The following is a 24,470-nucleotide window of genomic DNA, read 5'->3' on the forward strand; positions in this document are numbered from 1 at the left end:
CAAAAGAGTCAAATCAAGTACACATATTTCAAAGTTTGTCTTTTTAGTGCCAAGGTGCCTGGTTGTTTTTTTTACTGTTCTTCTACTGCAGCTCAACAGGAAAACACTGTCACTGACCCAATTTTACACTGAAATACTGTATGGTATCTACTTGAAACATTGTAAACCTGACCTCTAAACAAGTACTCCACGAAAAGAAATTCATTTGAGGTAGTATTGAAAAGTATAGAGCAGTAGAGGTGAAGCCTTGAAGAAGAAGATTATTTCTCTCCCATGTGAATACAATGTTTTAACATGTTAGATTAGATTAGATTAGAAGCTTTATTGTCATTATAATGAGGGTCAGACAACAATATAACGACATTTAGATAGCACTTCCTGACCCATAACATGTAAGACAATTAAACACAATTTAAGACATGAATACAACATTAACAATCTATAAGAGCAACAAAATACAATACGCAATATGAAAGGCGCAAACAGTAGCAATTCTCATTGTAACAGTAGGCCACAATCAGTGAGTGTGTGTGGGTGAGTGGGATGAGGGGATCAGGCCGTGTTCATTAATACATGTTGTCTACATGCTGAAATGTCCCTATATGGTCAGGTTTATGAACAAACAAAATGCAACACCCATTCAAAACATGGATTATGCTGGTCACACCAGAAAGTCAAATCAAATATGCCAGGAAGCATGAGCCCTCACAGCAGTGGGCTCAACAGCAGCAAAAAACCAGCAGCAACAATAATAATCAATCCTCCTGTTCATACTGAGCATCAGAAAATGCCTTCATGATGCATCTACAATGTATGTGACAAGAGGGCCAAAAACCATAAGCCTCCTGTGCAAAAATATATTTTAAAAGGTTATTTGAAGCTAAAATGAAGCTTCTGTTTTCCAAATTGGTCAAATCAAGTGGATATCTTTCTGATACAGCTAGCTAGCAAAACTCTGATTTCAAAACATAATTCAAGTCCAATGCTTTTTGTATTTAATCCAAATAAAATTCACCTCAAGAAAACAATGTGATCAAGTCTGGGGTTTACCAAAAAATGTATACTAGTAAAGCAGCGTATTCTGTTTGATGTGATTAGATGGCATGGTACCAATTTATTATCATGACAGAACAGCAAATAGCACAATTCAAACTTATTGGAAATGTAGTGGGTTGCAACCAATCAAAGCAAAAAGAAACTCACCTATTGATTTGCTGGCTGAAGATGGGTGAAAAACCACATTACTCTGTCCAGGCAGACTTGTGCCAACTGTTGGAGAGACCTGCTGCCAGCTGCTGTTCCATGAGCAATTTATTCAATCTTGTAGCACCACCTATAGCTGAAATTGTATCAAACATTACAGACCTGTTCAGAATCCCCATCTACAGTATACAACTTATCCTTTAAACTCTGTTTTTTTCCTCCCGTGTCATATTTCCTATTTTCAGTTTAGTAGAGAAGTTTCCATTTCTGATCATAATTGTTAATGTCTTTTTTTTTCAAATCATTGCAAGAAAACATACACTAATAATGATCAGCCTTGACCTACAGTGTTACATACACATGCTGACACTCAATTTGGACATAGGGATGAAAGTATTGTTTTAAGTACAATCCCAGAAGTTAGGAGACATAACAGCACCCTTAAGAAAAGCTGTCCATTCTTTTTTCCTCTCAACTGATCATCACTGTCTCTCACACCTCCTCTTCCTCATTTAGTAACTCACTAACGTTCCTTTATGGATAGGTAATGGGCAAAAATCAAATATCTTCATTTGCAATTAAAACACTGACAAAAGGAGGCTGCAACAAGATGTCAGTCAGCCTTGTCAGTGAAAAGACAAAGACAGCATTAGAGAACCTCTGTTATTGGGGAAAATTAATAAAACCTTGAAATGGAATTGTCTCACCACCATCTGGTATAACAATCACTGAGACACCCCGGCTCTCAAATAAAACCAAAGTTCTCATGAATATGAGCTCACAACAAGGATGTAAAGCCACCAATGTACATCTATATTCCCAAAAAATCAAAAGAATTTGGGTCAAAAAGTCAATCAGCAAGATAGGAAACAAGACAAATGAAACATAGCTACTCTTTCTGGCCACTTCATTTTTAAATAAAGTTTTACCTGTGAGCAAGCTTTGTCAGAGTGTCGAGAAAAGTGCTAAGAGACAGACTCAGACCTGTTGAACGACAGGTGGCAAAAGTACTTAGGCTACTCACATTCTGCACTTAAGTAGAAGTACAGATACTGGTAAAAGTAGAAGTACTAATTCAACTTCTTTACTCAAGTAAAAGAAAGAAAGTAGGCTATATGCTCAGAGATGTAGCTAGACAACTTAAGTACAAAAGAAAAAGTTAAAAATGTATTATTTTTTTTTACCGTCAATGATACATAACACCTCTTAATAATTCGGCAAAACGAAAAAAGTTATCGGCAGACAAAATTAGAGTTTTCCTCTTTTGTTAACAACCTGTATAGAAAAAAACATTACTGAACAGTCTAGTTTTGGTGCAAACCAAGTTTCAGACAGAATATAAATATTAGGGCTGTCAGCGCTAATACCTTAATCGCGATGCGTTTAAGGGCCGAGCATAGTGTTAGTTTTTTTTTTTTTATCGTTAATCGCTCCTCGCTGACTCACTCACTGTCACAGAGTGCTGTTAAAGTTGTAGCGGATTTTTGATATGGGCAGCCTTCAGGGCGGTATCTTACCGGAGCGACAGGGAGTGCACACACCAAAAGAAAAAAAAAAGTTTGGTTTGCTATTGCTTATTTGCACCTCATGTCTGCTTTTAATAATGTTTTCAAAGGTTGAAACAAGTAATGACCCGGTTTTGACAATATAAGGAACCTACTATTCAAATGTAGGGAGTAAAAGTAAAAAGTTGTCAGAAAAATAAATAGGCTACTCAAGTAAAGTACAGATTTACCTTGAAATTCTTCTTAAGCACAGTAACGAAGTACAAATACTTCCTACTTATTCTGACCACTGTAACCAAAAACAAGTTTCTCTCCAAATATTGGCATGAAGCATCTCACACTTACCTTAACACAGCTATACTGATATCCTTTCTTTTCTGCTCTTAGAGAGGCCAAAAAACCTCTCCCTTTAAATAGGCCCGCCAATCTATCGAGTAAGAACTATATTTCTCACAGGGGTGTCTTTTCCTTTATACTAGCAACTGTTCACTATATGATCACGTTTATCAGTTAACATTGTTCACATAAACACATAAACCACAGCATGGTTCTTACCATACATCAAAATAAGTACAGATAACATCAATAATAAAACACATAAAAAAATAAAATAAAATAAATCCCTCCATACCTGGTTTAACCCACGACATCACTGATGATGTTAGCAAGAGGTTAAAAGCAGGAAGTGGTTTGGTGCCTCCCCTTTTGTCACCTGAAAGCATGGTGGGTATATATGGTATATTACAACCTAAGCTATTCTATCACTCAAGAAACTCCAGACATAATCAATCAACAATAAATAAACTTAAATACTTTATTTGTCTCAATTATATCATAAATGCAGAAGTAAATGTAACAAAACAATGCTAAACTCAAACAAAATCTAGGTGTTAAACTGACTGAACAGACGAAATGGTGGTCTCACTCACTTATTTGCAGCCTCTAAAAACTGTTCAAATGAAACAATCCTATACTCTGATCATTTCATCCTCTGATCTTATATGTCTGATGAAATAGTCAAAACTAAATTGTTGTTTTGTTTTGTTTTTTGTTTTTTTTATTCTTTCCTTTCAGGCTCAACTGGAAAGCGAGCACTGGGTTTCCTTGAGCTTCAATGAAATCTCTGTAGGTATGATGTATGCTGAAATAGTGTTGGTGCTTAAATGTTTAATGTTATTATTAGTCATGTACCCAAGGGTTGCCTTATGTGAAGTGGCAACTGGCATTTAACTTGAAACTTTTTCATAGAGGAGAGATTTCAGTTCTTCGGTTGTTGCAGGAAACATTTCATTTTCACACCTGTTTTGAAGAAAATAAATTAAATTGCTCACATATTAACGAACTAGGACTGCAATAGAGAAGTATTTTCTTGATTAATCAATTAATTGTTTAGTCTATAAAATGTCAAAAAGTTAGAAAAAACCTCCATTTTAGTATCATTTGAAGAAGCCCAAGGTAACTTGAAAGGAACCTCAGATGTTTTGTCAGACCAACAGTCCCAAACCCCAAGATATTCAATTCACAATGATATAAATTGAGAAAAGCAGCAAATCTGCATGATTTTATAAACTGATAAACATAAATGCTAATTAATAAGTCTAAACAGTATAGCTTTAATTTAAATGCTGCCCACATAACTTGATGTTTTTACTTTATTGTTCAAAGTTCAAGTTTTGTGCACATCCAGGACTGAAAAGGACTAAATTCCCAGACTGACCAGGAAGCTGCTCATGTATGGGTAAGTCAAATAAATAGTAAATAGGTAAATACCATTTCATTGTGGCGTTCTTTTTAGCTAGAAGAATTAGGACTGTAACACAGGTCTGTTCCAGCAGGGCTATATTGAGTAATGAGTGACACTGCCCTCTCTGCCACAGTCTGTTTTAAAATGGATTTTCTCTGTATCAGAAGTACTATATTTGTATTGAATTATTTAAGAATATGTAGACTAAATGAACTACGTCACAATAAGTCCACTTTGAAGAATAGATCCATGTGTTTTCAGACTAATCAGATGCCAAAACATAGCACTTTTTTGTAAACCCTGGCAAGTTTGAAGTCTGGAAACATGACATAAAACATTTATATATATATATCATTTGGCCAACTATATTTTGTGATAAGGTTGTCAGTCCCAAATAAACCACTAGTTGTGGAAACCTGACACACCAGATGGTTTGTTACACAGGACCATTTAAGAAGTCATTGTTGAAAACTGGAGAAGGGGAGGAACTTTCAAAAACAACTTGGCAGGTGACTGGATGAACCATCTGTCTATCACTGTCTTTCACCATCTTACCCATAGAGTGTAAAAATTTAAAAAAAAAAATTAAAAATGCACGTATAACCACCATGACAACATCAATTGGTTTGATTTTGAACTCCTGTTTTCTCAAGATTGGCATTTTGACCATCTTGGAATTGTGAAGCCAGAAATTACTATATTTGGACAAAAGGGTGGAGCTAAAACTAGCTGCTAGCTTGGTTAACAAGAGGCATTTACAGGCTCAATGTGCATACTGGGGTAAAACTTTCATTGTATCGATACAGACATGAAAAAATACAAGCCTATTCTTTTGAGTATGTGGGGAGCACAGATGAGCATTTGATTGTTGATATTGTTTGTATTTTGCAGCAGGAAGACAAGCCAGATATGGCTGACAATCCTCACTGTGATCACTGACAACACTACTGGTGCAGTTAGCCCTGAGGGGAGTGTGTCTATGTTCCCACAGCTCTATGATCCAACAGCCCTATGTTCCCACGTTTCTAAGAAATTATTCAGATTTAGGCCCTATGTTCCCACAGCTCTATGTTCCCACATTTCTAAGAAATTATTCAAATTTAGGCTCTATGTTCCCACAGCTCTATGTTCCCACATTTCTAAGAAATTATTCAAATTTAGGCTCTATGTTCCCACAGCTCTATGTTCCCACATTTCTAAGAAATTATTCAAATTTAGGCCCTATGTTCCCACAGCTCTATGTTCCCACAGCTCTATGTTCCCACATTTCTAAGAAATTATTCAAATTTAGGCTCTATGCTCCCACAGCTCTATGTTCCCACATTTCTAAGAAATTATTCAAATTTAGGCTCTATGTTCCCACAGCTCTATGTTCCCACATTTCTAAGAAATTATTCAAATTTAGGCCCTATGTTCCCACAGCCCTCCGTCCCTCAGACATGTTGGGTGTTCTGATATGTCTGTGAGGCTATCAGTGAAAGTCCCTCATGAGCAATAATTTACAAATTAAGCACTGGGGCGGGAACAACGCTGTCCTGATTGGGCCGTCTTTTTGCGCTCGCATGATCAGGTTGACCAGGCTTTTCTCCTCATTGGGTTGACCAATCCATCTGATACAGCACGGCACATGGGCTTTGAGCATTGGCATAACCAGGGACTTATGGAACCCAATTTTCAAATTTCACAAATTTAAAGAATTAAAATGTTGACTTAAATGCCTGACTATCATGCTGGAGACTGGGGTTTGTTTCCCACTTGGGCAGAAAAGATTTACGTGTGACACTGGGTGCCGTACACCCGGACGAGTGTGGGGAAAATTTTGGGGGGTGAATGTAATGGATGCAGTTGTAAAATATAACCCTAACCCTAATCCTGTGGGAACATAGCGCCTCATTTTGAAAAGAAAGTAAAAGTCTAAGTAATGTGAGACCATAGAGCTGTGGGAACATAGGGCCTAATTTTGAAAAAAAGTAAAAGTCTAAGTAATGTGAGACCATATAGCTGTGGGAACATAGGGCTGACCCCGCCCTGGGAAGCATCTCTGATGTAGTCAGATGAAGTTGTTGTGAGTGGTGTCCCCAGGCTGGCTGATTCATTTTTACTGTTAGGCTTCATATATGCATTGCATTTAGACTATCCTGAGAAACCCATTTAAATGTTCACCTTAATCCAGAAAACACAAAAGTGTCCTAATTATAGTAAAACAGTTCCACTACAAATTAGGCTTCATGTTGAAAGGATGAACCAAGCAACAAGTTTGAATGCCCACATATGCTGTACATACAGTATAATGACCTGTTTCTGACAGTGTGTTCAATGTTTTGGTATGAAAGCTTGAGAAGCTGTAATTTAAGAACATTTGAAATTATTACTAAATGTATCTGAAAACAATTGATTGATTATTGAAATAGTTACAAATGAATTTTCCTACAATTAGCTCATCATTTCAGCTCTATGTAAAATGTGCCTGTCCTGTTTTCAGCCTGATGTTGGAAATGTGTGCCAATGTGAAATATGTGGTTGCTCCTGTGAAAAAATACTGTAGTTATTTCTACTTTTGATATTTCAGTCTCTGATCATGATTGTTAATGCTTTTGAAAAGACAAAACACAGCGTTCAAAGGAAGAGTTTAACAAACAGGAGTGACCACCTCCAGTGTGTATTGCAGTCAATTAGCGCTTGACAGTGCTATTCCTATCAATTAAAGTCTAGATGTCACTATCTATTCTAGACTATAACTCCCATGTGAAATATATTTACATTTTGAGAGAGATGCAGATTGTGGCAACATTTTGAGGTATGATGTGTGCTTGAAGATTTATGAGTGCCGGATTGAGACATGTTTTTTGTGATCTGCCAAGGGGCAGCATGTTTGCAAACCCAACATTTCCCCGCTTTACTGCTTCATATAAAAAGCTTTTAAATGATTAAATAATGGGATACCTTTATTGTGAGGAATTTATAGAAAATTAAGCATGTTCCTCACCAAATTAGCATACCTTCGTCACCCGTGCTAAAACCCAGTTGAAATAACAACATATGAAGATATTTGGTTTGAAATCAAATCAGTTAGAAATAATGCAGGGAGGAATAGTACAAGCAGGAACAGCCACAGTGATGATAATGTTTGATGAAGAGCTGCAGACGACCAGCACACCTCCAACAGGTAAACAACTTATTTTACTTTGCCCTGCTGTGTAATAGAAAAACTCTGTGTGTCAGCTCGACTTTAGTCATGGCTCAGTGTGACAACTCCCAAAACAATGGAAAAACACCATAATGTTAATGGAGCGGAGCAGTGAACTCATGTGATGTGTGTGTGCAGTAGATGACCATATAAAGAAATCCGTCATGAGTCAATGTTGGCTTGGGCTGAAAGTAGAAAAAAACATTGGAAACCAAATGCTTTTTACTCACAGGGATTACTTCTTCATACGTTTACCTCATCATTTGACATGTTAGCCACTTTTAATATGAATATCTGACATTGTAACATTATATGACTGAAAATATAAAAGCATAGGCTAGGTCCACTTTAAAAGTTGCTGAAAGTACAAAAGGTCTCTCAACACACAGCACAACTTTGAATATCAAAAGTTTTCTGAATGTTTTATAATTTTTAAATTTTAGTTTACAAAGTTGCCAACTTTCCAACTGATGTCTATCATTCCTCCTATAGACTGCCATTAGAAATTTTGAATATTGAAAGCTATTTAAAAGGGGATTATATGTGTCACCTTTTGGATTCCCTTGGCATTGACATTGTCTTTCCATAACTCGTCCTTAATTCTTACTTCTTTCTTATTTACTTTTCTTGACCTTGTGACATGTTTTATAGAAATCAAGAATTCAAAGAATTCAAAAGTAAGGAAAAGAGAAAGAAATGAATGTGGAGGAAGGAACAGAGTCACAGGAACATGAAAATGGGAGTAGAGCAAGATAAGAGGGATGCAGAGGAGACCACCATGACAGGCCCTTTACAGCAAAACTGGTACCAATATCAACAGGAGTGGTAATGTTGGTAAGTAAATAGGCTTTGCTTTCTTTTCAATAGTTTGTTTTGTATTTTGACTGAACGCTGCTGCAAAATGATAAGCCCTAAAATTATGCTCTTTGAGGGATCAGAAAGATTGGGATGCATACTTTGAGAAAATGTTTTGCTCTAGCTAGGAACACTCTATGAGCGATGCTTTGAGTTGTGTTCTAATGCTTTGTTATAGTGGTGTGAAATGTTTTGCAACTATCTTTGATATGTTTACTCCTGTTGAATATGTTTACTGCCTTGGATGAAATCCATATGCACCCATGCAAAAGCCCAATAGAGCAATACAATAAGCAACAGCTATGAATGCATTACTAAGCAAATTTTGGACTGTAAAACTGTTTTTAAACTTTATATTCAGCGCTATCTGAAAAAGGGGCACACTGAAAAATACATTATTTTGCTCCCATGTATAGCAGTGACCAATGCTTTCTTGACCCATATTATTTTATTATTATATTGATATACATGTAAAATTGGGAAAAGCTAAATCATGAAATGCGTAATTATTCAACTGGGCAATATATGGAAGTTGATTTTGCTGCAGCAAAAGAAAAGGAATCATCTTGGTGCTTTATTCTTATTGATATTTCTGACATGCTAACCCTTGTTTTTACCTCCAGATAAGTGGTTTGGATAATGCATGCCCATACATGTTCACCTTAGAGTGTGAAAGAGGGTTTTGTTTTGAATTCATCCACACATACAGAAAGATGTTTTCTGATGATTGAACAATACATTATCAGTCACAAGGGGGTGCCAATGCACACTTATTTTACAAGTTGTGTGTTGTTTCTAAACATAGATAAGAACCTTTTTATGGTTTGTTGTATTGGACTCTCCTGCTCTTGGGTCTGCATTTGTCTTGACTTTGGATTAGTCTTTAATATTTTTGTGTCAAATTGTGGATTTTAACCCCATACCTATACCAATGAAAAATAACTTCATAAACTAGAAAATGTAATTACAATTACACTACAGTCTGACAATATATTGCAAGACATGAGTCTTGACTTAACCACTCTTTGATTTTGGAATTACTCATTCACTGTACAGTGTCAGTCAATGATCTAGAGCACAGCATCACATTTTGTTGCACATGATCAACTGTATTTGTAATACTGTCTTCAGCCACATGGTGGAAGTATAGACCAAAAGAAAGCATTGACAATGAAGCGGTTCAAATTTCACCTAGCAACACGGCTTCTGCTTGTTCATTCACACACCTACATGGTTACACGTGACGCCCCTCCACTTTCACATGTACAAACAATTCATCACAAGTACATACAAGCACACTCTCTCAGCATACATGCATAAATGGATGATTGCTACATGAAACTGCATTAATCTGCATACACAAACATTTAAATAAAAATGAACATATACATGCCTGCATATGTAGGCCTGAACAATAATCTGTGGAATTTGAAGTTGTGAAAAATATTATAGACTAACAGAATAGGTAGCAGTGTTGAAAAGAAGCTGTGTCCATGTTACACCAGGACTCTGTCATACTGCCCAGTGCTCCTGTCATCCCACATAAAGCTACTTTCAGTGTGAATGGAGACATTTTGACTTGGCTTTGAGACCAGGGTCATAGTCAATGCAACAAGCTCTAATAGCAGAATCACTCCCATCCCTTTCACCCCTCAGCTGCCATTTTCCTCCATTCACCCTCACCCTCCTGTATTCTCCAATTCCCCTTCCAAATAAACACACAGACCCCGTTTATTTGTCCCATTTGAGAAAACAGTCCAGAGTTCCTGCCGCAGTGTAAGGAGAAATCAAACAAGCAATGCAAAAATCAATTGGCTCTGCAAGTCTCAAGACTGCCATGCAGTAAATTGACTCTGAATGACGGCACTATGTGGACCGTCTTTTTTTATAGTTCCTCTTTTAAAAAAAAAATAACAACAAACTCTGGTGAATTTGGAGTACACACATGCTGTCTTTCATTCTCTGAAATCATGTCAAGGGACTTTTGACAGAAAGCATGTGATTGGCTTTGTGGTATTGTCCATCAAGTCTGTATTGTTCAGTGGCTGAACTTACAGAAACCACGCTTCTGTGGTTTTTGATAATGCTTACAGGAATGAATAATAGTTGTGTTAAATGGAATCAATTTTCTGGACAAATCCATCCAAACATCTTTTCATACATTTGGCTCTGAAGAAGGCTGAACTTCATCAGGATAGTGTAATTTGTCAGGAACTTGAAAAGCCAAACCCGCTGTAGGAAACAGACTAATTACTCCAGATCAATAAAGAGACCTACTTTTCCAGTCTGCATGTGTGCTGGCGGGTGACAGACATAAACCATAGAGGCCAACTTCCCCCCATACTTCCTAGGCTCTTTAATTAACTCTTTGATCTGAGTGCTATGCAGTGAGCTAAGGCCAGAGGCAGCTCTAAGGGCCAAGGAGAGAATGGATAGCATTTCATATACAACACACCACAGCAGGAAGGGAAGAAAATGCTGACACACTCCTGTCTGTCTCTAAATGAGTGTTTAGATTTTTGTTTACTTTGATTCTACTCTGTGTAATTCCCACAGAGTTTTGAGGGGTTTTACACTGTTCTCTATTCTGTGTACAGCATTTAAGGTCAGTGCTATGTCTATAGATGCAAAATTTGCCTTGTGGTTGACATAAAGTCTAAATCCATGTGCCATATATTAAAATTACGGGCCATTTACTGGGTTACTTGCTCAGACCTTTAGCAAAGTGTGCTAAGGGGTTGAAGTGACGGGGCAGCAGATCTGGCAAGTTTTAAAAGGAGCAGTAAGCTTGCTTTGCTGGTTGGAATTTGCAGCACCATGGAATGACTTAATAACAATGCGTGAAGCAATGAAAATTACACAGCTCCTGCTAGAAAGGAAAAATGAATTGCTCTCAGGTTGCACTCTAGAGGAGTTTGGTCATTTAAGCACATGCATACATACACGCACACAAGCACACACACACACACACACGCACTCACGCACGCACGCACATTCACACCGCCGACCCTTTAAACCTTAACATACACCCCACACACACACACAGACACACAGGTGCATCTGGAACCTTGGCTGCGAGCAGAACCAGGACTTAAGGCTCAAAGTACGTGTGTGTGTGTGTGTGTGTGTGTGTGTGTGTGTGTGTGTGTGTGTGTCTCTCTCTCTCTCTCTCTCTCTGAACCTGTAGCTCTCCTGTGCTGTGCAGTGGAGAAAAGAATAGGGCCTGGGCCACATTCCAGCCCTACCTCCCTGGGCGAGAGACGGTATTCAGCATTCCACTGCCTGCATATCAGGCCAGGTGCATTCCAGCACACACATACACACACACACTTAGACAATATACAGTACCACAACACACATTTACACTCAATCACAAATACAACCTGTGTGGGCATGTACATTCATACCCACAAGTACTTTCAGGTGATCATACAGTGGAGCAGTAAAGCATGACAACCAATATATGTTTTTAAAATCATAATAACTCATGAATGTTCTGCTAAACACGGCCACCCACATAAATCTGTGTGAAACGCACATATAGTACATACTGTACATACATGCATACATACATACATGTGCTGCATCACTCACATGAATACACGTAGGTTTTCACCAAGACAAACTGCCATTGTCTGTGCAGTGCTGCTGTTGTTCACTACATTATGTGAAAAGATGTTCTCTGCCTCTTTAATTCTTGTATGATTCAGTCATTTTAATGCATGGATTTTTCTTTTTGAAGGAGGCTGAGCTATTTAAAGAGCATGGGTTGAATGCACTGTGAATGTACAGCCAGCGTCTTTTTGAAGTTCATACGGTGCTGCGATGCACTACAAGTCACACATGACAGTGCAGACGGGGGTGGTGTGTGTGTGTGTCTATGTGTATGTGTGTCCATCCGGTTCTTTCCTTTCATTTATCAGGAGATTTGCTAAGGTTCTTTTCTCTCGACTTGACAAGAATAAAATAGAAAATGCCAGGTAATCTTTGTATGAACAAATACAGCAAAGGTCTGAGGAATGTGATGAAAATCACTTCTTGAGGGTGAGGCAGGCTAGTTGGGGGATAAAAGGGTTACTGGGAGACAAATGTAAGAAATTGGGATGAAGAGATTGGTGCATTGATGAGAAAAGGAGTGGGACCTCATGTTGTTGCTCGCCTTAATGCAAAGTCTGTAGGCTTGGTCAACAGCCCCACAACAAAAGCTCAATTCAGTGTTAACGCGCTGCTTCCCTTCTACACACTATTCCGCCATCAGACAGAGGAAAAGGTTGTTGGTTACATGCTATTTGACAGGCATGGGACTCCATGCTTGACAAGCCCTGAATCAGACCATTACTCTTTGGCATTCCTCCCTCACCGTTACGCTTACTTCCCCTATTCTTGCATTCCCCATCGCTATCCTTATCCTTTTTCTCATTCCTTGCATCTCATCCTTCACCTTCCTCCCTTTCTTCCCCTTTACATCCCCGTTCATGTCTGCTGGTAGCGCTAGCCAATTCCCGCCCTTCTCCCACTTGCCCCCCACCTCCTGTCCCCCCTCAGCCCACTTCTCATCCATTTCCATGTGGCGACTTTTCATCAGTGAAGTGCCTTCCTGGCCCGACTACTCCCCCCCCCCCCCTACTCCCTCTGCCACTCACTGAATGGATGCAGCATTGAGGAGAGAGGGAGAGAGAGAGCTGACATCGTCCTTCCTTCCTCCTACAAGCACCACCCCTTTGGCTGTCGCAGGAGTGGTATGTTCCACAGCGAGGACTGCAGAAGTTGAGAGAGCACATTGTTTGTAATCTGGCATTGCAGGGGTCACTTCCTGACTCGTGTGTCCGCTCCCTGAGCCCCGCGCCGATCCCCCCGCCCTAGCCCCCTCCCTGTGTGTCCATCCATTGGCCAAGTAGCCTAGGGCTTTTGGACAAACCCTGTTCTTCCCCTTTTGTGTAGGAAAGCTCCGACATCTGAAAACAATCAAATAATCTGGGCACAATGCATCTCTTCATAGAGGGGTGCTGGTGGTTCCCAGATGAGCGGGAGGATTAAGTGGAGGAGGCCATAGGGGAGAGAAAGAGAGGGACGGGGGCTACACAGCTGAGGGTGGTGGTGGTTGGGGGGGCCAACTTATTGTTACAAGATTTTCATAGCAAAATCTGTGTGTGTGTGTGTGTGTGTGTGTGGGAAGTTGTGAGTGAGGGGATGTTATGGGAACAGGGAAGATATCTGAATATTCTCTCATAGAGTAATATGAGGAGTCATATCTGAGTCAGAGTTTCAGGCATCATTTCCTTCTAAACTGCTGTGGAATGGTAACATTACAGTGAACAACACAGTAAATTTTTATATAGTTTTATATTCATATTTATACATACAAATTTTTCATACAATCAAATCATGTAAATGGAGAAAATGTATTAATATCATGATGCAGATGGTGTATTATCTTGGCGAAACACACTTATCTTTCTCTTCCAGTTAGATAAGAAGATTGACACCACTTACATTTTTCTGTGATATATATTAAACCACTGCCAGCAGCCTGTTAGCTTACCTAGCCCAACTCTGTCCTAAGAGCCTAAAATCTGTCTTCTAGCACCTCTAAAGTTCAAAAGTGAAGACATAGTATCTTGTTTTTTTCTAATGTGTACAAAAACGAAAGTATAAAAAGGACACATTGTGGTTTTAGGGCGGATAATGTGACACATTGTAGTTTTACATGGGTTGTGTCTATTTCTTGGACTGACTAGCTGTTTCCTAATTTCCAGCCTTTGTGCTAAGTTAACGTAACAGGCCGCTGGTAATAGTTTCATATGTATAGACACAAGAGTGCTATAGATATCTTTCTGCAACAAAGTGAACAAGCTTATGTCTTTAAGTTGGTTGTAAAAACAGTATCAGATTGTGACAACAGTAATGTCTTTAGCTCTCTTTCCCCTCTCTTCTGTCTTGTATAGACCTACATAAATACCCACATAAACACCTGCACATGATTGCACATGCCCACACACAAACACACACTCAACTTCTTCTTTGCCTGCGTCTCTCATGCTGTTCCTTCTCATGCCCATGAGAATGGTAAATAGTCATCTGTAACTTCCCCTCCAACATATTCATTAATCCTCTCTATCCTGTGGGGCTGGATCATGATTACAGGGAAGCCAACTGAAGCCGCCCAAATAAACACCCCTCAGGCAGCAACAAAGGCCTGTCCACCTCACCCTAAACACAGCTTCCCCAGCTAGATCAGGTTTCAATCAAGCCCACGCACAACATACAAACAATAGGAAGTAACAGAGTCTCGAGCACTGCAAAAGCTAACTGTGGCTGAAACCAATTTAGCTTCCCATATTTGAGACGTTAGCAACTGGTGCACATTTACTTTGAGTGTTAACTGTAGTCAAGCCTAGTTCTATACCTTGTGACCAACAGAAACACAAAGTGAAAGACTGTTCAAATGTAATATAAAATATGTTGAAAGCTGTCCATCATTCAGTATAAAAAAATCTTTTACTCAACAATTTACTTTAAAGTACAGTATAACTATTTTGGTTTCTAGAAAGTCTAAGCATAGCACATAGCTTATTTCGCCCACTAAAACCTACTCCAGTGTGTTTTTTTTTCTCATATATTTCACGTTCTGCACCTTTATAGAACTTGGACAATCCCAGAGATGAGTTTCTCTTATGGGCTTTGTAGCCATAATGACCTTCCATCTGAACCAACATCCTTGTGCATGGTCACAAGACTGCCTCTTTAAGCTTGACACACTTTACTCATCTAGTTATCCACATCCATCTCTCTTCTAAGACATTCTTGAAACAAAATCTTGAAAAAGAAAATCCCTTCATGCTGCTTAAATAACATCAAAGATGGCTCAGCCAGTATTCTGAGGACGATTAAGCAATATCATAAATGTTTGCATCTTTAGTTCCATAATGGTCATATGCATATACAGAGGGAGAGAGAGGGAGAGAGAGAGCACACAGCACATAGTCAAATATGCCTGAAGGCTCTCACACTTCCTATTCCTCTAGCCTCTACACCTTTTCTACTCACCACCCTACAATTAGCGTGCCTAAAAGTTGCAGGCTTCCGAGGCCAGGCCCACACTAATCATAGGTATGCATTGTTGTGTTCAGCTGCCAGGCCTTTAAAAATCAGCACCTCTTTTTAAGCCACACCTCTTGGCCCATATTGCCAACAGTCAACTGTCCAATGGGTCCCAAAGCCAAACTGGAGAGTAACATCTCTGGAAACTCTAGAGGTGTTTTTTTCTTTTTTTTCTTAAGGAATGTAGAGAAGCCACATTTTTCCACATGGGAGTCCACACATCCAAAAAAGATGAAGTAACCTCAATATGGTTAAAAATTAACAAATCGAGAAAAAGGGAGGGATATGAAGCAAATACATGGCAAAAGATTGTTATTTAGCAAGAGCTGTCATCAGCCATCTCCGGTCATTCTCAATAGATGTCCTGAGGTCTCTGCAGACTATATGGCGGCAACTACACAGACACTGAATTTCCTTTCCATAGTTGCTGTACAAAGAGAGGCCTTCACTCCACATCTCTTGTGACCAAAGGCTGCCTGTGCTGCTGAGAGCTGATGATCACATCACCTGTGTTTTGAGGTTGTCATCTGATTCGGGTCATGGTCCAATACAAGGAATGAGTCTTCCGTGTAATCTTGTGTAACAGTGACCATGGAAAACTGTTTTTTAATATGTCATGAGCTAGAGATGTTTATCCCTTGTCACTATCCATGGTAAAGTCATTGAATTTTACATGATGGGATACTTCATACCTCATTCTTTCATGAAAACATGCTTGTCTGTGAATTTCCAATGTATCCATTCAGTGAAAAAAGCACATTGGGTATATTGCCTGCAAACAGCTACTATATGCATATGCATTATGGCACACTGTATAAACCCATACACCTGCATGTCTATATAGACCAATTAGGATTCATGTCAACATTACATTTGTGCAATTCAACTCAACTTCATTCCAAGTCAGAAATGTAAGTCTTGAGTTCATATATGGAGAAGTAAAATAAGTTGTCAATAATCACTAAAAATTAAAAAAACAAACAAACAGTCAAACAAAAATGAAAAAAACATAACCATACACAAATCACAGACATGTTTTGCAAATCATTTCAGCCATCTTCCTGAAAGTCAAGTAAGGTTCCTATTTGCATTGGACTGTTCTGAATGAGGGTTGTGTTGAGCTAAAGACATCCTTTATTCTGTGGTTGCTTGTTGGCAATACAGGAATGTTAGCTTGTTTACCGTCTTAAAGAGAATTGTGATGACCCTGATTGCACTTAGTGAGGGAAGTCAAGGGATGCCTCTGTTAACTAAACATCCTGTTGCCTTGTTTAAGTACACTACAGTGTGTTGTGTGCAGTGTGTGTGAAAAACACAGGAAATGCACTAGGCATCCACATTTGTGAGATGAGAAAGAAGGCTGACTTCCTGAACTCTGAATACTCCAAAGGATAGAAGCATGCTAGTGGGAAAATTCATGGTCGTTGCTTTTTCTGCTCCATTTGAAACAAGGGACACTTTATTTGGACTTCTCGGTTTTGATCATGACAATGGTAACCCCATTCAGGAAGGGAGGAGTGAAGACAAGTGGCCACATTTAGTAAAATGCAGACAGAGACAGTCTTCTGTAACCTGATTACCCTATGTGAGGCGTTTTTGTTAATAAGTACACATAACATTCATAGCAAACTGACATCTGTGTTGTTGATGAGAAAACAATCCCAAAGACAATTCCCCCTTAGCTGCCAGGCAGTCATTGGGATAGCAGTGCACACCTTAGACAGAAAATGGAATCAAATACCAAAAGAAGTCTACAATATGTGTCAGGGCTGCACATGTGATGCTCCTGCACGCATGGGCTATCTATATACAGCGACACAGAGGGATGTTTTATATGGCTGCAACATAAGGCAGTGGCACAAGCTGTATGAAAGCCAGAGAAATACAAAGAAACTTCTCACACAACATGCTGTCACTATGACAACCAGGCAGAATCATTTAGCCTGATCTCTTGCCATTCCACACAGCACAGAAATCCAATAGCATTTAAGTCTTACGCAACCAGGCCAATGATTCGCTCTGCAAGGCTTTTAACACATTTGCAAATAAGATTCATAGGTGCATACATGGATTTTCTGGTAACTTTTTAGACTGTTTTATTTTAGAGGGCGCTCCAGCTATCTCCATCCAATAATACAGACAGAGTTTGGGGTGCAAGGTGGGGCAGCTTTAACTACATGATAGGAGTTATGTGTAGCTAGTACCCAAAACCTGTGTGTGGCTTTGTGGTGATATTACATTAATGAAACTATACCACACTGCCATTTCAAACTGCCCATTAGAATAAATTGCATTTGATTCCGAATATGTCTTCATTTTCTTAATTGTCTTTCACTTTACATTTAGGTTTGCAGCTATGCTCATGTGTAATATTACTGTATAATATGCTGGTTATAGCCACATAAATCATAAAAAGGGCTCTGATGTAATTCCACGTGCTGCAGCAGTAGTGGCTGTGTACATTTAAAGCATTTTTCCCCCACAATCTTACACACAAGATTTTTCAGAAGCGGTTTGGGGGCGGTCGATCACGGAAAAAATACTTAATGAAAGCAAACAACTGAAATTGTTAATGGCCGAGTCTGTTGTGTCAGACCAAGTCCTTCCTCCAGATTATTTTCTACTTTGCGTGCTATCACACAGACGCTTCCCTCTTGTATCAATGCGTGATTGAAGGGAAACTTCTTTTGGGAAGTGCGGGGACTACTTTAGGTCAACTTTGGAAAGGAACAGTCTTAATGCATCGCGTACGGCTACAGGAGCACGTTATTTAGTGTTATATGTCTTACTCTCTAACAAGATGCATCAAATTGTGTGCTGCTATTGCACATTTTATCGCAAGAGCGTTATGTTTTTACTACGTCGCGGAAGGATCTAATTTTCTCAAGCGAGGGTCGACACATCCGCCCAGTTTTCCGATGTTTCATTCCCCCCCGAGTTGAAAATGGAGTTCGATTAAAGCAGATGTCCACCAACTTCTGAAGGAAACTAAAACTCTGAGACGTTTTCACTTCACTCGTCAGCACTAATATTGAAAACGGTTTAGCCACCGTTTTTTTTTCTTTCTCTCTCTCTTTTTTTTTAAGCTTTGGATGCCTTTACTTGCAAAATTGCTCGGACACGTTGACGGAGCAACGCTGCACAGCGCTTTTTCAAGTGTTGTCCTGGACCTGAAGTTGGCGAATGGATGCTCGACAGCCAGCCATAAATAACCTGCCAAACCTTACAGGCTACAGCAATTCCTGCATTTTTTGAGGATCTATACACATTTTTCCAAACCGGGGATCTGTGCTCGTTGAAGAGGATGATGCCAATGGCCCATTTGTTGTGGTCGGATTTTACTTCCAGGGAGGATAAAATGAATCAACGATTGTCATTCCTCCTCGCTATTTAACACTAGTTCCAGCCAGCAAAGCTAACATTGAGCTAGCTTCACTTTGGGGGTTTTTCTTCACAGGGACGCTTAGTTAGGCATGCCCCTTTGTACATCGTTTACTTACTATCCGAAATAGGGGGTTATTTCTATATGTGAAGGAAAATGGTGATATTTGTGGTATTTTATCCCGCCGTCACTGCGTCGTCGATGCTATTGCTAGGATTTGGATCCCCGTGAGGAAAAAATGAGTGAAGATTCAACAAATCCAAACAACGAGTGAGTACATTTTCTCCCTATTTATAAATCCCCCCCCCCCCTCCCCAAAAAAAGCTGCAATAATAAGCACTTACACATCATAAGATATTAACACAAGCTTTCCTCGATGAGCTTTAACCCTAAACCACTGCTCTCCCCAATGACATTTCTAACCGAGTGACGCTTGATATTACACCACCTTTACTTCACAAATATTAACAATGAAAACCACAGATTAATAATATTTTTGGTTTGGATATCATGGCAGGCTTAATATAAAGATCTTTTATGGATTATATTGTCAGATGAAGAAGACTACACTCTGAGAAGCAATGGTAGAGGCCCATTGTTAAAAAAATCATCTCATTCTTAATAATTGTAGTCTCATAATTCAACAAACTAACATGTATACTGCGAGAATTCTGTACTAGTTGACAGTATTTAATGGTATATTTAATGATTTGGCTGTACATGATTTATTTAGCAGGACAATTATATGATCAGGGTATTTATTATTGCTGTATAGATTGGCATTTACAAGACATTTAGTGAAGGATCACTCGTTGTAGTCGCTATCGCACCAATAATCCGGTCTAAATATGATTTTATATACATATCTGTTCAGTACAACGCGATCAGAAAAGGTTATATTGATAGTCGCAATCTGTGTGTAAGTGTTGTCCGCCATGATTTCGGAACATAATCATCGATTAAAATCGTGCAGATCTTGTTAGTCTTTCAATCCAGCCTTTCTTTTAATGAAAACGACTCGAGCCGATTGCGGCAATGTCAGCGTTGAGAAAGCCGAAGATGCCATTTTTTTTTCTCAATCACACTCATTTACATATCACAATCTCCATTCATAAAAAAACGCTTTAAAAAAGGCGTCACGCTCACACCCCAGTCGCCCCAGCACAAGGAAAGGCAATTGTGATATGTACATGAGTTGTTTTTGTGCACGTCGCGCCCGTTTTCAAGTCGCGTTTTGGTTTTGTTTTAATGGGCTGATCCCTTGTGTGCGCTTGTTGACAGTCAGTGAGAAATATCTGCTTCGGGAGGTGCTGCGGTCACATGATCCCCTCCATTCATAAAGTACCTGCCAGCCCATTCACAGCACTGTACACTGTTTCGCATTGCACCGACGATCACACAATGATCAAATTTCCTGCATTTACCGTACAAAAGCATGTATATACATCAGCGCGTGTCTTTTAGTCGTTTATTTTATTTTTTTACATAAGCGCCCTGCACATGTTTTATTTAACCGACGTTTTCTTCGCCGTGTCAGAGAATTTTCTTTGATAATGTATTTGTCACAGAGGAAGTCATATGTCCTTTTCAGCCATTTATAGTGTCATGGTTTAATGTTTCAAACACACCCATGTTTTTTCCCCATTCCTCCTATCTAGCTTTTCTGATGTTGATTGATTTAATGCGTGGAGGCTTTGTCCTTGAACTACACTTATGATTTTTTTTTTTTTTTTTAATGCAACATACTGGCATGTCAGGTTGTTCTGCTTTCCTTAGAAAGTTGATTACCCTTAAACTATTGACCTCGGGTTGATGAAATATTTTCAGGAAATTCATCTGAGCTGATTTTGGCAGTTAGTTATGATTTAGCTTAAATTGTGTAATAACCCTACCACGTTTGGTGCTTGTAGGAAGAGTGAAACCTCTCATCTGAGGAGTCATTTGAACACATTTTCTCATAGTGTTAACTTCTAGAGAGTGAAATTAGTCAGATTAAGCATTTCATGAATGTGAAGGAACTCCACTGCAATAACCTCTACCCCCCCACTTTAGACACCATGGCTATAAGCTACAGTATATGCTGGGATTGTTCCTCACTGCATGCTGGCAGCAACTAAAATGTCGAAGTGATCCAAACATTATTGCTATGATTCCACCACATTTTCTGGCTGTTGTATGATTCATAGTAATGGAGTGGACTGAATACTGAGCATTGTTGAAGAGACTCTCCTTAATATGTTTTTCTTTAATGACACAGCTATTTACACAAAAAACATGTTTTAATTTTAATATTGTAACACTCTTGCCTGCTTCTATAGCTACATCCTGATAAATCTCACTCCTTTTTCTTGGTTAAGGAAAACTCATTTGTCTTTACGCTGCATTGTAGATATTTTAATTTGAAAAATCACCACAAAATGAGACAAAAGAGATTGTCCTGAAGTGTTTTTTTGTCTGAATGATGGGTGGTAAGCTTGAGCTGGTGTTCACACACACACCCTTTTGCTTGAGAACATGTTACTTGGCCTCGGTGCGTCTACATTCACAAGGCTGACGTGAATAAGAAGGCACGTTGAACCTTGTCGGATTTTTGGTTTTGTGTCTTCTCTGGGATGTTGTTTTTTTAGGATAGTGTGATGTGATAGAGGATTAATGTGAATTTTTGCAGACAAGGACTATACGGTCACGCTGGGAGAAGAGTGGGGAAATTTATGAAAGTATGCACAAGCAGCCTCTCTGCTGAATGTCACGTTTATCTAAAATATTTATCTCAACAAGGGCAGTAGTCTGTTGTGGTCCACTGTACTTGTACTTGTTATGCACTGTAGATAGTCTGTGTTACACACATCTCAAAAACACATGTGCTACTCAATAAGTGCCTTTTTTTTACACTTTACATATTCTGCCTTGCTATTTTGTTTGACAACCAACAGCTGTGTTTTTCACTTTTTTGGTTTCTAAACCAGAGTTTCCTCTTTAAAAACCATTAAATAGGTTACTGTCAGACAAATAAAGTTTTTTTTCTTGCTGTCTTCCTCAATCTGCACTGTAAGAAAATTAAAAAATCAAACAGGTGGCCTTGTAGATTGTTGTCATTATTGGTGCATTCTGACTGATATTGCTAAAATTAATCAAACCCTCATCCAAGTTTACCAGTGGACATTCAGTTGCCTTTATAACATGTATAGGGTATGGCCTCATTGTTTAAGATTCCTGCAGTGCTGTGGTATTATCTGTTGCCAGTCAGGTGATCTTCAGTGATCTCTCTCTCTCTCTCTCTCTCTCTCTCTCTCTCTCTCTCTCTCTCTCTCTCTCTCTCTCTCTCTCTCTCTCTCTCTCTCTCTCTGTGTGTCCTCTTCCTATCTGTGTGATTGATTTGACAGCTCAGCGTTTTATCTGCCAATGTGGGTGTTGTGATCTTATCACCTGAGGGCTGTTTTGCACTCCCATTCCTGTTGCAGAGCTTTCCAAACACATTCCTCCCAAAACAACCCCCATCAAGTCCTGAAACGACAAAGGGAGACAGCTACTTCAGCTGTTAGGACTAGTGCTTTATGGCCTGGGTAATTGCCTATATCCTGTGGCCCTTATGTTAAGCTAAATAATTTCCTGGACCTTTTTTATAGATAGTATTATTTGAGGTTATTGCCAGTTGTTGGATATGACCTCCATGGACACTTAGCTTTACTAGCTGACCTGGTCTAAGCTGTCGTACCTTTCGACAAAGTCTGCTGAGCTGAACACATCCTTGGTTTTGCTTCTGTATTATTTTGGGGAAGTGTTGCTTGTGACTACAGTGGTTTACAGAGACAGAAGAAATGTGTTATTTGACAAATATACAAAAGGACACTTGTGAGAGCATTTTGCTTTACTGCTTGCTATGCACACTCACATTTTATTATGTTTTGGGGTTATAAGATATACTTACAGAAATATACTTTAATCTTTCAGATTCGTCTTGGTTACAAAGGTCGATGAGTTATATCCTCACTTATTTTGCATACAGGATGTTTTTGGTCCAGTGTCGGCTTGTGTTATTAGATGTTTTCATATTGTTTGTGTGATTAATGACAATGATCCTCTGTATAACCAGAGGGCTTGGACTGTCTGTAACTGAGACAAGCCAACAGACTGAACAAGCCTTGTATAGTGGTGGACTGTTCCATTCCCATGGCCAGATTTGGGCCTGGATTCTGTGTATTTTAAACCCGAGCCACTTCCCTCTTATAATTTTCATTTCCTCTTCAAGTATTTTAGGAGCACGCAACTGGCGTAAATGTCAGCGGTGTATTTAGAGCATATTTCAAAGCAATTTTCTTATTTTTAAGACAAAGACGTCTCCATCACAACATTCAGATAGGAGGGGTTGTCTTTTTTTTTTCTTTGTCAAGGAGGGCCTCTGATGTTCACAGACCATATCTCAATGCCTCTAAGAAGTGCTTTTAGCACTAAGTGTCTGAATTGTGGATATTGTTTTCAGTTGTGCTGCATGCGGGAGCATGAAGGCTGGGCCTTGTTGTGAGCTCTTTGCTGCAGCTGGGCTGAGATGGTTCTTTCCTGCGAGGCCACAGACATAAAAGGGCACAGATGTAAATCCTAAACCTTGTGTCTTTGATTGAGTTTCCAAACGCTTTGAAAACAGGAAGGGGTTTCTGTGTGTGCGTCTGTGCACACACACTTTGTGTGTTTATTTCTCTGGGAACATTTGGCATGTGTGTGTTTCTGTACGAGATAGGCCCAGATCCTAGATGAGTCCATTTGAGCAAACATAGCTTTATATTATCAAATAAACTAATTAATTAGTTAAGTTTTTACACAGGAATAATGTTGGAGGCCTGTAAGGTCCAGTATTTTTATCAGTTCTTTACTTTTGATCAGATTTTCTCTCATCTCGTGGCTATATTTAGAACTTGGAGCGGACTTTTATTGGTTGGTAAATGTATTTCTTGATTCCTCCGAATCCTGGAGGCAGAGCTTCAGCGGAAAGCTACTTGAATGTGAATCTAATTGATTTTCAAGATGGACACCAGATTAGTTTCTGACATTTATGGTGATGATGATGATGATGATGTTATGTTATTCCCAACAACAGAGTTCTCTGTGATGGTTTACAACATGTTGTTGCAGTTTATGTTAACAACCATGGACCAACATCATTGTTTTGTGGTTTGTTCTTCCAAACCTGCTCCTGAGATGTTCTGATGGTTTCTCCCACAGCTAGCTACACAGCTGCATCGTCCCCTTGGCTTCCCGTTTCCCCCTCAGTTTGAGAGCAACTATGACGATTAGATTCTCGGGTCCTTCGAGACTCCTCGTACATCAAAGCAGTCCATATACGCCGCAGCAGTTGAAATTTGTGGTTACTCTTTTTGTTTTTTTGGTAATGGCAAGCGCAAGGTTTTAATTTACCAAATGCTTGCGGTTCAAATTAAGATCATCTCAATATGTGGCTTTGATTGATGTTTGAGAATAGTTTTTTGGCATTTGATACAC

The 24,470-nt window shown here is 39.2% G+C and overlaps 1 protein-coding gene across 1 annotated transcript in view; it reads left to right on the forward strand.

The window, feature by feature from the left end:
• Nucleotides 1–18,521: 18,521 nt before the first annotated feature.
• Nucleotides 18,522–24,470, forward strand: part of spred1 (sprouty related EVH1 domain containing 1) — a 31,187-nt gene continuing 25,238 nt past the window's right edge. The window contains exon 1 of the mRNA XM_053335720.1: nt 18,522–19,247. Coding sequence (XP_053191695.1) covers nt 19,216–19,247 — 32 coding nt within the window. The 5' untranslated portion in view covers nt 18,522–19,215. The remainder of the gene's footprint in view (nt 19,248–24,470) is intronic.

Source organism: Scomber japonicus, chromosome 16 (assembly GCF_027409825.1).
Source record: "Scomber japonicus isolate fScoJap1 chromosome 16, fScoJap1.pri, whole genome shotgun sequence".
Classification (NCBI taxonomy): Eukaryota; Metazoa; Chordata; class Actinopteri; order Scombriformes; family Scombridae; genus Scomber; species Scomber japonicus.